Genomic DNA, 14,115 nt, shown 5'->3' with positions numbered 1-14,115 from the left:
TAGAGGGCAAATGCAAGACTGTGTAATTGTGATTAGTGAGGGGAAAGTTAAATGCTACCCACAGCATAATTAAAGAGACCTTTGGATAAAAGAGAAGCGGCTATGTGAATATGAAGAGCTAAATGGCAAGCCAGTAATAAGCAAAGAAGGAAAGATGGAATAAATATATAGAGGGGTTATACATGGGAAATGAACTTGAAGACAGTATTGTAGAAAAGGAAGTGGAAGTAAATAATATGAGTCGGGAGATTTCATACTGAAAGCAGAATTTAACAGAGCACTGAAAGCTATAATTTGAAAAAGGCACCTGAGGTAGACTACATTCCATCAGAGCTACCAATATCCTTGGGAGGGTAGCCATGGTTGAACAACCATGCAAAATATATGAGAGAGCCAAATTACCATCAGACATCAAGAAGAATGTAACACACTTATGTTCATAGAGAAACAGAACACCTTGAACAATGAGAGATAGGATGTCCATATCCACAGGACATGCACATTAGTATGTTCTGTAGAAATGACTAGCATTTGACTCACCTCGGTTCAGCATGTGTCCTGTTGTCTAGTAGGTATGGGCCCTGATAACCTGTTCCATGCGCAATGCCACCAATGGGTATTTGGTGTGAATGGCATCCTGTGTTACAGTCATCCTGTGTTGCCATTTGGTCACAGCACTGCACCCATCGTTTCACCATATCCCACACATTTTCAATTGGTGACAAGTCTGGTGGCCTGTGACACCAAGAAGCATGCAGCAACATGTGGTCGTACATTTTCTTGCTGAAAAATGGTCTCTGGGGTATTGTGCAGAAAGGGTATGACTATAGGTTGCAGGATGTCATTGATACAGGTCACACTGCCCTGGACATGCACCAGCTGTGATTTGTGGTTGTACCCAATAGCACCCCACACCATAAGGCCTTGAAGTGGTGTTGTACGTCCTGTGCAAATGTAGTCACTGTAATGCTGCTTCCCCTGTCTGCAGTGAACCAAAATGCGGCCATCATTTTCAAACAAACAGAACTTGAATTCATTCAGAAACATTATCTGTTGCAGACTCCTTCCCCAGTGTTCGTTCCATGCGCTATTGGCATTTTTCTGCACATTTGTCAAAGGTAAGCAGAGAAGTGTACAATGCACGCATAACCCTTGCTGTAATAAACAGCCCTGATAGTGTATGATCTGTTACAATGTTTCACTGTTGTGCCAGAGCCAAGGTGTACACAAATCTGCCCTGCAGTGCAATTCAGATGAAGCGGTGATCTTTTTCGGATGGGGGGGGGGGGGGGGGGGCGGCTGTGGTCTGGGTGGTGCTATGCATCTTGTCATATTCTACAGCCTTCCGTGAACCATTCTGCACACACTAGTTACACTGCTGAAACTCTTTTCCCCACATGAATAGCAATTTTCTAGAGGGATTCATCACATTCTCTCATGCCAATAATGTGTCCTCTTTCAAACTCACTGATTTGACAGTATGGTTTGCATTCATGTGTGTAAGACATTCTGCACATCTGATCAAGTCATACTGATCCAGTATCTTCAATTTATAGAAACAATGAGTGGTGAAGACACATTTTACTGGTAGGAGGTGTTGTGCCGCGATATCAATGTTGGCCTCGAACCAGCAGGCCAACATCGTTCAAATGCTAATCATTTCTGGAGAACATACTAATGTACATGTCCAGTGTGTATGAATGTCCTATTTATAACTATTTAAGGTATTGTATTTTTTCTTAACATGAACATGAGTGAAATTCCAGAAGAGAGGGGCTGACAAGTGTGAATATTACCGAATTAAAATTTAAATAAGTTTTGACCGCAAAATACCGACACAAATTATTTATGGTTTTGTTCATAGCCATAGCTCAGTAATTGCATAATATTTCACCAAAGATAAAATGTCAGCCATCAGCAGTACAAGGAAGCCTTTATTTGGTTCACCTAACCAGTTTCAGCACTTTAAACTGTCACCTTCAGAAGTGAAGTAGGCTTAAATCATTAGTAAGCCAACATCAAAAATAAAAATCAGATGGTCCTTTCTTTCACAACATAATAAATAAAACAGAGTAACATCTCTAAAAATACACTATGTGATCAAAAGTAACAAGACTGTTGGTTGATGAGGCCTGGCATGAAGTCAGCATTCCAAAACATTCCAGAGGTGTTCTATAGGATTAAGGACTCTGTGCAGGCCAGTCCATTACAGGGATGTTATTGTCATGTAACCACTCTGCCACAGGCCTTGCATAATGAATAGGTACTAAAAAATGTGTTGAAAGATGCAATTGCCATCCCCGAATTGCTCTTCAACAGTGGGAAGCAAGAAGGTGCTTAAAACATCAATGTAGGCCTGTGTTGTGATAGTGCAAGGTAAAACAACAAGGGGTGCAAGTGCCCTCCATGAAAAACATGACCACACCATAACACCACCACCTGCAAATTTTACTCTTGGCACTACACACGCTGGCAGATGACATTCACTGGGCATTCGCTGAACCCACACCCTGCCATCAGATCGCCACAGTGTATACCATGATTTGTGACTCCACACAACATTTTTCCACTATTCAATCATCCAGTGTTTACACTCCATACACCAAGCAAGGTGTCGTTTGACATTTACTGGCATGATGTGTAGCTTATTAACAGACTCTTGACCATGAAATCCAAGTTTTCTCACCTCCTGTCTAACAGTTATAGTACTTGCAGTGGACCCTGATGCAGTTTAGAATTCCTGTATGATGGTCTGGATAGATATCTGTGTATTACACATTACAACCCTTTTCAACTGCCCGCACTCTCTGTCAGTCAACAGATGAGGTCGGCCTATATGCTTTTGTGCTGTACATGTCCCTTCACATTTCCACTTCATTATCACATCAGAAATAGTGGACCTAGGGTTGTTTAGGTGTGTGGAAAACTATGCGTACAGATGTGTGACACAACTGACACCCAATCACCTGACCGCATTTGAAGTCTGTGAGTTCCGTGGAGTGCCCCATTCTACTCTCTCCTAATGTCTAATGACTACTGAGGTCGCTCATATGGAGTATGTAGTAGTTGGTGGCAGCACAATGCACCTAATATTTAAAACATATGTTTTTGAGGGTGTCTGGATACTTTTGATCACATAGTGTATAAGATACATGCGATGGATAGCAAATGATTAATTGTTATGTTACACATTGTATATCTGAGGAAAGGCAACCACCAAACTGGTGGTTGACTTTTCTCAGATGTACAATGTGTTTGATGCGTAATCAAACTAGTGGTTGACTTTTCTTGCACATACTATGTGCAAAGTGTAAATTGACAGTTTATTGTTTGCTATTTATAGCATGTAGCTTATATTTTTAGAGATGTAACTCAGTTTTATTGACTCTGTAAGATATGACTGTCTGATTCTTATTATTGATGTTGACTTACTAGTGATTTAAGCCTACTTCACTTCTGAAGATGATGACGGTTTAAATTGTTGAAACTATAAAAGTGAACCAAATAAAGGTTTTCATGTGCAGCTGACAACTGAAGTTTTATCTTTTGAGACAAATTATTTACAGAAGAATGGAAAAGTTCATAGAAGCTGATGTTGGGCAGATCACTTTAGGTTCTGGAGAAAGGTGGAAAGATATGAGGCAAGAGAGGCCCTGTGACTTATCTAAGAAGACAGGATAAAGAAAGGCAAATCTATGTGTACAATATTTGTTGATTTAAAGAAAGCATTTACCAGTTTAGACTGCAATACACTCTAAAATTTTGAAGGTAGCAGAGATGAAATACATGGAGCAAAAGGTTGGTAACAACTTATACAGTAAACAGACTGCATTTATAATAATCAAAGGACATGAAAGGGAAGCAGTACTTGAGAAGGGAGTGAGACAGTTGCACAGTGCCTGTGCACAGCTTTGAGGAGTTGCCATTCTTGAACTTCTATTATTTTGAACTCTCAGTAATTTGAATTCTTCCCTGTTCCCTCAAGTTTCTCATTATTGAGAGTTGACAATATAAAGGAACTACCTTCATTATTAGTTTGAGTACAGTAGTGCTAGTTGTAATCTGTTGTTAGATTACCTTATGGAGGTAGCCGACAGTGGTTGCTTCTGACTTGTTTCACATCTTTGAAGGGTTTCCTTCATGATGGAATTTATGGAAGATGCCATTTGAATGAATCAGTATTATGAAAAGGAAACTATCTACTCACCATATAACTGAGATGCTGAGTGGCAGATAGGCACAACAAAAAGACTGCCACAAATGAAGCTTTAAGCCATTAAGGCCTTTGTCAACAATAAACCACTCTCTCTCTCTCTCTCTCTCTCTCTCTCTCTCTCTCACACACACACACACACACACACACACACACACACACACACACACACACACGTGCGCACAGCGTGCGCATGCACACACAACTCATACACACTGCAGTCTCAGGCAACTGAAGCCACACCATTTTGTTTCAGTTGCCTGAGACTGCTGTTGTGTTGACAAAGGCCGTAATGGCCGAACGCTTCATTTGTGACAGTCTTTTTGTTGTGCCTATCTGCGACTCAGCATCTCCACAATCATTTTCATAATATTGTTACACTCCATCCTGGATTTTCCATTGTTTGACATTTGAATGAATGAATTTCATAGACTTTGCCTCCTGGTTTAGGTTTTGGAACAGGTTTGTGTACTCTGATATCAGTATATTCAACAAGCTCCCATCTAAAGTAAGTCTAGAATTTTGGAATTCCTTTCAGATTGAAAAGATAATTAAAAGTATACTTATTTAACCACTCTCTCTACAAATTATCTGAATATCTATATTCAGAGGTGTCAAAGTTCTGTTAGCTACATGGTAAGTTCCACTGTTTGTTGTAAAGCTGCATGTCAAATACTAATGTACTGTAAACACAACTCAGTGTTAACAGCTGCAGTTAATCATTTTGTTTCAAATATACCATTGTAACCAAGTGAGTATTAAGCTATCAGCAGCAGATAAACAGAGCCATATAATATAACTGAGCAAGCAGCAGCTTTTTAGGTAGTAGCTTTCGTTGTAATTGTCTTTATTAAATTTAGTTGGCATACACATGGAAAGCATTATGTCATGAAGTAATGCATTCAGTTTACAGGTTAAGTTTGTTTAATTTTGTTGTAATGTAGGCCAATACTTTGACTTGTCTGCATCCCTGAGAACTCTCCTTCTTGATGGGATCTACAGAACATGACACATTTTCATTCCTTACACTCCACTTCAACTTCCATAATGAGGTATGTGTGTGGTCAAAAGTAAACAGAGGTCTGTTGCATGCATGTCCATTCTAAATGTACAGGATATGAAGCTCCATCCCAAATGTTGAAATGTCCTATTATCATAGCCTCACATGCCATTTGGTCATATAAGATTTCCACTGCAAATTATGTGCTGTGAATGAGACTGCAACACTCCATGCAAGTTTAGACTCCCAGTGCAATTGACCCTATGCTGAGGTAATAATAGCATTGATTCAACAGGGACAGTTTTTATCTGGTGAATGTATATAATTTTTGCTTTTTGATTATTATCTTGTTGTTGATATTTCAAATTTGATTTAGGTTCTGGGGAAAGATATTTGGTCTTGAAAAGAATTACATAATTGCTGAGGTGGAGCTAACAGAAGAGGAGACTACACAACGCATTGAGGTACTTTACTTAAGCTGCCCTATACTAAACATACACATGATTTTAGTTCATTAATTTTCGGAAAATAATTATGTGCACTTCTTAATTCACTGTTGTCCATTTATTCATTCATTTACATGTTTCATAGGTCCTATAATAATGGGTAAACTAAAAGACTTGGAAAAAGTCAGAGAATAAGGTAGAGATGGAGATGCATCTACTAAATATTGTTGTTCCTCTATGATACAATCGAAAGTCTGGTATGGAATTGATACATCTTAAGCAACATATCAGTATTCAGCACAGCTGCCGCCAAAGATAGCATGGTGCATTGGCAGGTTGGAGGCACACGTGAATGAAAGTGAGTCCTTTTTAAGCTGTGTGAAGTGGAATGGAGATGGTTCACCTGTGGGTGTTGACAGAACTTGCTAGAGGAGCAACAGGCAGAATGAGGCAGGTCATGGCTGATAGTGTGGCTGGGAGGGAGTCCATGACAGGGGAACAAGAAGGGGGCCATAGCGTCTGTTGCCCACACAGCACAATGCCAAACACAGCAATTATTTGTGGCCCATGGAACTTGTTTGTGAGTATTCTCAAGAAATTGTGGTGAGGACCATTATATTACTCAGTGAGCCTATCCCTGTAATAAAGTCCTGTGATCGATCATTATTAAGTGAGAGTGCACAATAGCTGACAGTTCGGTTCCAGAAGCTATGCTTGGAAATGAAAATGCTGTTTGGCAGGTGTTGGTATTCCTGGACTTCCATTTGTTCCTATGCCCCCATTCTGGTTGAGCCCAACACTGTTCTTGTTTTACACTTCCGCCTGTGCCGAGCAGTACCCAGTGATAATTTGCAGCAAGCTGTATTTTTGTGTTATTTTGCTGCTGGCAGTAGTGACTGTTCCATTGCCAGTGTTTTGGATGACTGTTAGCTGGCTTGATAATTCTGGCAGTGCACTGGTGGCTGTTACAAACTGCTTAAATGTGTTATTGAGTAAAATCCACCAAGCACTGTGTTGGCAATGTGAAATTGTTGAATATTTCTGTTGAGCCTCTGGTTGTTTTATTATGAGTGACAGTCTTTAGATCAGGTAATTGTTTTAAAATCATGTCAGATCAAATAATGGCTAGTGTCCAACTTATCTTTCCTATGTTGGAAACATCAGTTTGCTCGTTTTTTTAAATTAGTTTTTCTTTTTTTTCTAATCATTGAAATAGCAAGTGCCCACTTTACCTTTCATATATTGAAATTTCTTTAATATTGGAAGGGGCTAGTGCCCAACGTCTATTTGCTGATATTCTGTATTTATTGTGTTTAGTCATTAACCATTAAAAGGGGCTAATTGCCACTTTATCTTTTCCGTATTGAAATTTGTTTAATATTTGAAGGTACTAGCGCCCAATATCTATACTTAAAAATTTTTTAACATCTTGCAGGGATGAGGTTGCATTTACTTTTGGTATTTTCATATCATTTTGAAAGTTTTAAGGGGCTAGTTCCTGACCTATGTCAATTACATTTCGTTTCTCAGATTTCAATACAAGGAGAGACTAAAGGTCATAACATGTCTTAGGTAATTTTATTGTTAACAACTGTTTCATTTAAGTAAATGAACTGTGAAAAGCTTTGAGCATAAATTGCCAGCATTTTTAAGAGCTTAAGTGGAAAAAGTTGTTTGCTAATTGTTGAAGTTGTATATTGCTCAAGTACCTATGTGCACTGTTTTTTATTAATAAATGTGTTTAAATATTAAAATTAGTTCATCTCCTGACCTCTTACCACATGAGGGTCCCTGTATCATAGCTAGCATCCTTCAAAAACAGGTGCAGCATCATGTAACAGAAACAACAACAATATGAAAAGCGTAGAATGCTACTCATCACTTAGGGGAGGCACTGAGCTGCAGACAGGCACAATGATAAATCTGTTAAACATTTAAGCTTTCAGACAAGAAAAGCCCTTCTTCCAAAATAGTACACACACAGACATTTACACAAGCAGAACACTCACTCACACAAACACAACGTTACTGCCTCCAGCTGCTAGGGCCTGTATGCGAACCGCACCGGTGTCTGATGGGAGCTGTAATTGGAGGAGTGTGACTGTTAGCTGTATCAACAGTATCAACAAGCAGCCAGATACTTCTCAGAAAAAAATTTCTGGAGCACCCAAGCTGCTAGATTGCCATGTGCGAATAGCAGCCTTGTCTGTAGTGGGGAGGGAGTTAGTCTGCACATAAGCCATGTTTAAACTTAGTGATTTGGCTGTTTCTTCTTTGTTTACACTTATCACACCAAATGAAAACAAGACGGATTTCTGTGCTTGAGGGCTATGAACTGAATTAAAATACATTCACATAATTATGGAAGGCTAACAAATGTTATTAGTTTCAGTTTACTGATTTTATTTTATTCCCACATTTTTGGCAATCAATCATCTTGCAGAACAATGAAGTAATTTTTGTCAGTTTGCTAAATAAATGTGGCTTTTATTAATCTTTTGCACTGAGGCACTCAGTTTATTAGAAATGAAGTGTTTCATTCTGCACTATTGGCTTTTTTAACTGTTCACTGAATTTCAAGTGCACGTTTTCATTTTCTGGCACATATGGCATTATGCCCCCCCCCCCCCCCCCCCCATGAACCATGGACCTTGCCGTTGGTGGGGAGGCTTGCGTGCCTCAGCGATACAGATAGCCATACCGTAGGTGCAACCACAACGGAGGGGTATCTGTTGAGAGGCCAGACAAACGTGTGGTTCCTGATGAGGGGCAACAGCCTTTTCAGTAGTTGCAACGGCAACAGTCTGGATGATTGACTGATCTGGCCTTGTAACAATAACCAAAACGGCTCTGCTGTGCTGGTACTGCGAACGGCTGAAAGCAAGAGGAAACTACGGCCGTAATTTTTCCCGAGGGCATGCAGCTTTACTGTATGATTAAATGATGATGGCGTCCTCTTGGGTAAAATATTCCGGAGATAAAATAGTCCCCCATTTGGATCTCCGGGTGGGGACTACTCAAGAGGATGTCGTTATCAGGAGAAAGAAAACTGGCAGTCTACGGATCGGAGCATGGAATGTCAGCTCCCTTAATCGGGCAGGTAGGTTAGAAAATTTAAAAAGGGAAATGGATAGGTTGAAGTTAGATATAGTGGGAATTAGTGAAGTTCGGTGGCAGGAGGAACAAGACTTCTGGTCAGGTGACTACAGGGTTATAACACAAAATCAAATATGGCAATGCAGGAGTCGGTTTAATAATGAATAGAAAAATAGGAATGCGGGTAACCTACTACAAACAGCATAGTGAACGCATTATTGTGGCCAAGATAAATACGAAGCCCACACTTACTACAGTAGTACAAGTTTATATGCCAACTAGTTCTGCAGATGACGAAGAAATTGAAGAAATGTATGATGAAATAAAAGAAATTATTCGGCTAGTGAAGGGAGACGAAAATTTAATAGTCATGGGTGACTGGAATTCAAGTGTAGGAAAAGGGAGAGAGGGAAGCATAGTAGGTGATATGGATTGGGGCTGAGAAATGAAAGAGGATGCTGCCTGGTAGAATTTTGCACAGAGCTTAACTTAATCATAGCTAACACTTGGTTTAAGAATCATGAAAGAAGGTTGTATACACGGAAGAATACTGGAGATACTAAAAGGTATCAGATAGATTATATAATGGTAAGACAGAGATTTAGGGACCAGGTTTTAAATTGTAAGACATTTCCAGGGGCAGATGTGGACTCTGACCACAATCTATTGGTTATGACCTGTAGATTAAAACTGAAGAAACTGCAAAAATGTGGGAAATTAAGGAGTTGGGACCTGGATAAACTGAAAGAACCAGAGGTTGTACAGAGTTTCAGGGAGAGCATAAGGGAACAATTGACAGGAATGGGGGAAAGAAATACAGTAGAAGAAGAATGGGTAGCTTTGAGGGATGAAGTAGTGAAGGCAGCAGAGGATCAAGTAGGTAAAAAGACGAGGGCTAGTAGAAATCCTTGGGTAACAGAAGAAATATTGAATATAATTGATGAAAGAAAGGAGAAAATATTAAAATGCAGTAAATGAAGCAGGCAAAAAGGAGTACAAACGTATCAAAAATGAGATCGACAGGAAGTGCAAAATGGCTAATCAGGGATGGCTAGATGACAAATGTAAGGATGTAGAGGCTTATCTCACTAGGGGTAAGATAGATACTGCCTACAGGAAAATTAAAGAGACCTTTGAAGATAAGAGAACCACTTGTATAAACATCAAGAGCTCAGATGGAAACCCAGTTCTAAGCAAAGAAGGGAAAGCAGAAAGGTGGAAGTAGTATATAGGGGGGCTGTACAAGGGCGATGCACTTGAGGACAATATTATGGAAATGGAAGAGGATGTAGATGAAGGTGAAATGGGAGATATGATATTGCGTGAAGAGTTTGACAGAGCACTGAAAGACCTGAGTCAAAACAAGGCCCCAGGAGTAGACAACATTCCATTGGAACTACTGACGGCATTGGGAGAGCCAGTCCTGACAAAACTCTACCATCTGGTGAGCAAGATGTATGAAACAGGCGAAGTACCCTCAGACTTCAAGACGAATATAATAATTCCAATCCCAAAGAAAGCAGGTGTTGACAGATGTGAAAATTACCGAACAATCAGTTTAATAAGCCACAGATGCAAAATACTAACACGAATTCTTTACAGACGAATGGAAAAACTAGTAGAAGCCGACCTCGGGGAAGATCAGTTTGGATTCCGTAGAAACACTGGAACACGTGAGGCAATACTGACCCTACAACTTATCTTAGAAGAAAGATTAACGAAAGGCAAACCTACGTTTCTAGCATTTGTAGACTTAGAGAAAGCTTTTGACAATATTGACTGGAATACTCTCTTTCAAATTCTGAAGGTGGCAGGGGTAAAATACAGGGAGCAAAAGGCTATTTACAATTTGTACAGAAACCAGATGGCAGTTATAAGAGTCGAGAGACATGAAAGGGAAGCAGTGGTCGGGAAGGGAGTAAGACAGGGTTGTAGCCTCTCCCCGATGTTATTCAATCTGTATATTGAGCAAGCAGTAAAGGAAACAAAAGAAAAATTCGGAGTAGGTATTAAAATCCACGGAGAAGAAATAAAAACTCTGAGGTTTGCCGATGACATTGTAATTCTGTCAGAGACAGCAAAGGACTTGGAAGAGCAGTTGAATGGAATGGACAGTGTCTTGAAAGGAGGATATAAGACAAACATCAACAAAAGCAAAACAAGGATAATGGAATGTAGTCAAATTAAGTCAGGTGATGCTGAGGGACTTAGATTAGGAAATGAGACACTTAAAGTAGTAAAGGAGTTTTGCTATTTGGGGAGCAAAGTAACTGATGATGGTCGAAGTAGAGAGGATATAAAATGTGGACTAGCAATGGGAAGGAAAGCGTTTCTGAAGAAGAGAAATTTGTTAACATCGAGTATAGATTAAAGTGTCAGGAAGTCATTTCTGAAAGTATTTGTATGGAGTGTAGCCATGTATGGAAGTGAAACATGGACAATAACTAGTTTGGACAAGAAGAGAATAGAAGCTTTCGAAATGTGGTGCTACAGAAGAATGCTGAAGATTAGATGGGTAGATCACATAACTAATGAGGAAGTATTAAATAGGATTGGGGAGGAGAGAAGTTTGTGTCACAACTTGACCAGAAGAAGGGATCGGTTGGTAGGACATGTTCTGAGGCATCAAGGGATCACCAATTTGGTATTGGAGGGCAGCATGGAGGGTAAAAATCGTAGAGGGAGACCAAGAGATGAATACACTAAGCAGATTCAGAAGGATGTAGGTTGCAGTAGGTACTGGGAGATGAAGAAGCTTGCACAGGACAGAGTAGCATGGAGAGCTGCATCAAACCAGTCTCAGGACTGAAGACCGCAACAACAACAACAACATGGCATTATACCATAATAAAGAACCAAATCTGAGATAATACAGTATGAGTACTCCAAGAAAATTTGCATCCTGAAAACTGTATTGAAATCTTAATATCAGGCTGGGGCGTACTTCGTTATGAATCTGGACACATGAATGTGCACTTTAAGCTGAACTATTCATTTCAGTATGATGTACAAAATTCCAATGCTCTTGGAGTATCCTATTTCGTTTAAGACGTCATTTAAGGTCTCTTAATATTATATATTAGGTGATCAGAAGTATCCAGATACCCTAAAAAATATACGATTTTCATGTTAGGTGGATTGTGCTGCCACCTACTGCCAGGTACTCCATATCAGTGACCTCAGTAGCCATCAGACATCATAAGAAAGTAGAATGGGGTGCTCCCCAGAACTCATGGACTTAGAACATGGTCAGTTAATTGGGTGTCACTTGTATCATACATCTCTACACAAGATTTCCACACTCCTGAACATCCCTAGGTCCACTGTTTCCGATGTGATAGTGAAGTGGAAACATGAAGGGACACGTACTGCACAAAAGTGTATAGGCTGACCTTGTCAGTTGATTGACAGAGACTGCCGACAGTTGAAGAGTGCCATAATGTGTAATAGGCAGATATCTATCCAGACCATCATATAGGAATTCCAAACTGCATCTCAATCCACTGCAAGTACTATGACAGTTAGACGGGAGGTGAGAAAACTTGGATTTCGTTGTCATGCGACTGCTCGTAAGCCACACATTACACCAATAAATGCCAAACAATCGTTCGCTTGGTGTAACAAGTGTAAACATTGGACAATTGAACAGTGGAAAACAATTGTGGGGAGTAATGAATCACAGTACACAATCTGGCGATCCGATTGCAGAGTGTGGGTAAGCCCGGTGCACGTTATCTGCCAGCATGTGGAGTGTCAAGAGTAAAATTCGGAAGTGGTGGTGTTATGGTGTGGTCATGTTTTTATGGAGGGGTCTTGCACCCATTGTTGTTTTGTGTGGCACTATCATAGCACAGTCCTACATTGATGTTTTAAGCACCTTCTTGCTTCCCACTGTTGAAGAGCAATTTGGGGAAGGTGATTGCATCTTTCAACACGATCAAGCACCTGTTCATAATGCACAGCCTGTATCAGAGGGGTTACACGACAGTAATATCCCTGTAATGGACTGGCCTGCATGGAGTCCTGACCTGAATCCTGTAGAGCACCTTTGATATGTTTTGGAACGCCGACTTCGTGTGAGGCCTGACTGACTGACATTGATACCTCTCGTCAGTGCAGCACTCTGTTAAGAATGGGCTGCCATTCCCCAAGAAACCTTCCAGCACCTGACTGAATGTGTGCCTGTGAGAGCGGAAGCTGTTATCAAGGCTAAGGGTGGGCCAACACCATAGTCAGTTCCAGCATTACCGATGGGGGTTTCCACAAACTTGTAAGTCATTTTCAGCCAGGAGTCCGGATACTTTTGATCATATAGTTTATATGTACGAACATATTGGCTTCCTACGTCATCGTAGCTGCCGACGCACAATAATGCCTGTTTTCTGGTGCACTCTGGCAACTGATGAAACAAAGCTATTTCTAACAGGTCATGGGAAAATATTGTGAATGTTGCTTTAAAAAGCATAAGTTTCAAAGTAAATTTCCTTTCACGCAAAATGAATTATGTTATGTGTGCGAATGTGCAATGAATTTCTTAAATCAAAGAGCATTTGACTCTAATTCAAAACTTAACACATTGAGAATTAGCCACTTAGAAGAATTTTGAGCCCAGAAGACCAGACATTAATGGCATTATTTAAAATTTTACAGGCACATTTGTGTGAAGTATCTTAATGTGTAACACACACGAAAAAAGACCAATATTATATGTGAAAGCTTAATTTTTCTCATAGCTACACTATGAACATTAATTTAAATCATTAATTTTTTCTATCTGTATGTTCACATTACTTAACAGTGATGTCACTCTTGGCTGATTACGTCACGTGTCCTGTGCTGTGAATATCATTGGTTAGCGAGATTACGTGACATAAGCTATAATTGGCTTACAAATGTGCATTTCAATCTCTATTTCAATGCTTCAGAAACTAACATGCCTTTTCAAATCTATACTTTCGTAATATGAATACAAAAATATGCAGCGTATTGTAATATGAAAATACTCAGCATAAATGTTGCTGCACATCACAGATCTTTCTAAAACTTTTTTTTTGCCAAGTTCTTTCATTCTCTGAAGTTCTATACTGGTGTATAAAACCTTGATCATTTGAAGGATTGATATTTTATAGCTCCAGGGGAAAGTATACTGTCACTTATCATGGAAAAAGTGTATTTTTCACCTTGGAAGAAGTGTATTTTCACATGGGAAAAAAAGCGTTTTTTGACTGAGAAATCAGGGAAAAATCCGGGAATTTTTTCTCCTTCTTTGTGTGTACACCTTGAAGAAGGAGGCACAGGGCAGAGAGTGGGGGGTTAGGGGATGGGGCAGCTGGGAGGTTCAACTGTCTCTTGGCTGCAAT

The 14,115-nt window shown here is 39.8% G+C and overlaps 1 protein-coding gene across 2 annotated transcripts in view; it reads left to right on the top strand.

The window, feature by feature from the left end:
• The window catches only part of LOC126267338 (radial spoke head protein 6 homolog A), a 355,206-nt gene that overhangs the window by 150,793 nt on the left and 190,298 nt on the right, over positions 1–14,115 (top strand). For both annotated transcript variants that reach the window (XM_049972452.1, XM_049972451.1), the window contains exon 4: positions 5,590–5,677. In XM_049972452.1, coding sequence (XP_049828409.1) covers positions 5,590–5,677 — 88 coding nt within the window. The remainder of the gene's footprint in view (positions 1–5,589; positions 5,678–14,115) is intronic.

The sequence above is a fragment of the Schistocerca gregaria genome, chromosome 4 (genome assembly GCF_023897955.1).
Source record: "Schistocerca gregaria isolate iqSchGreg1 chromosome 4, iqSchGreg1.2, whole genome shotgun sequence".
NCBI lineage: Eukaryota > Metazoa > Arthropoda > Insecta > Orthoptera > Acrididae > Schistocerca > Schistocerca gregaria.
This window is presented reverse-complemented; position numbering and strand designations above follow the sequence as displayed.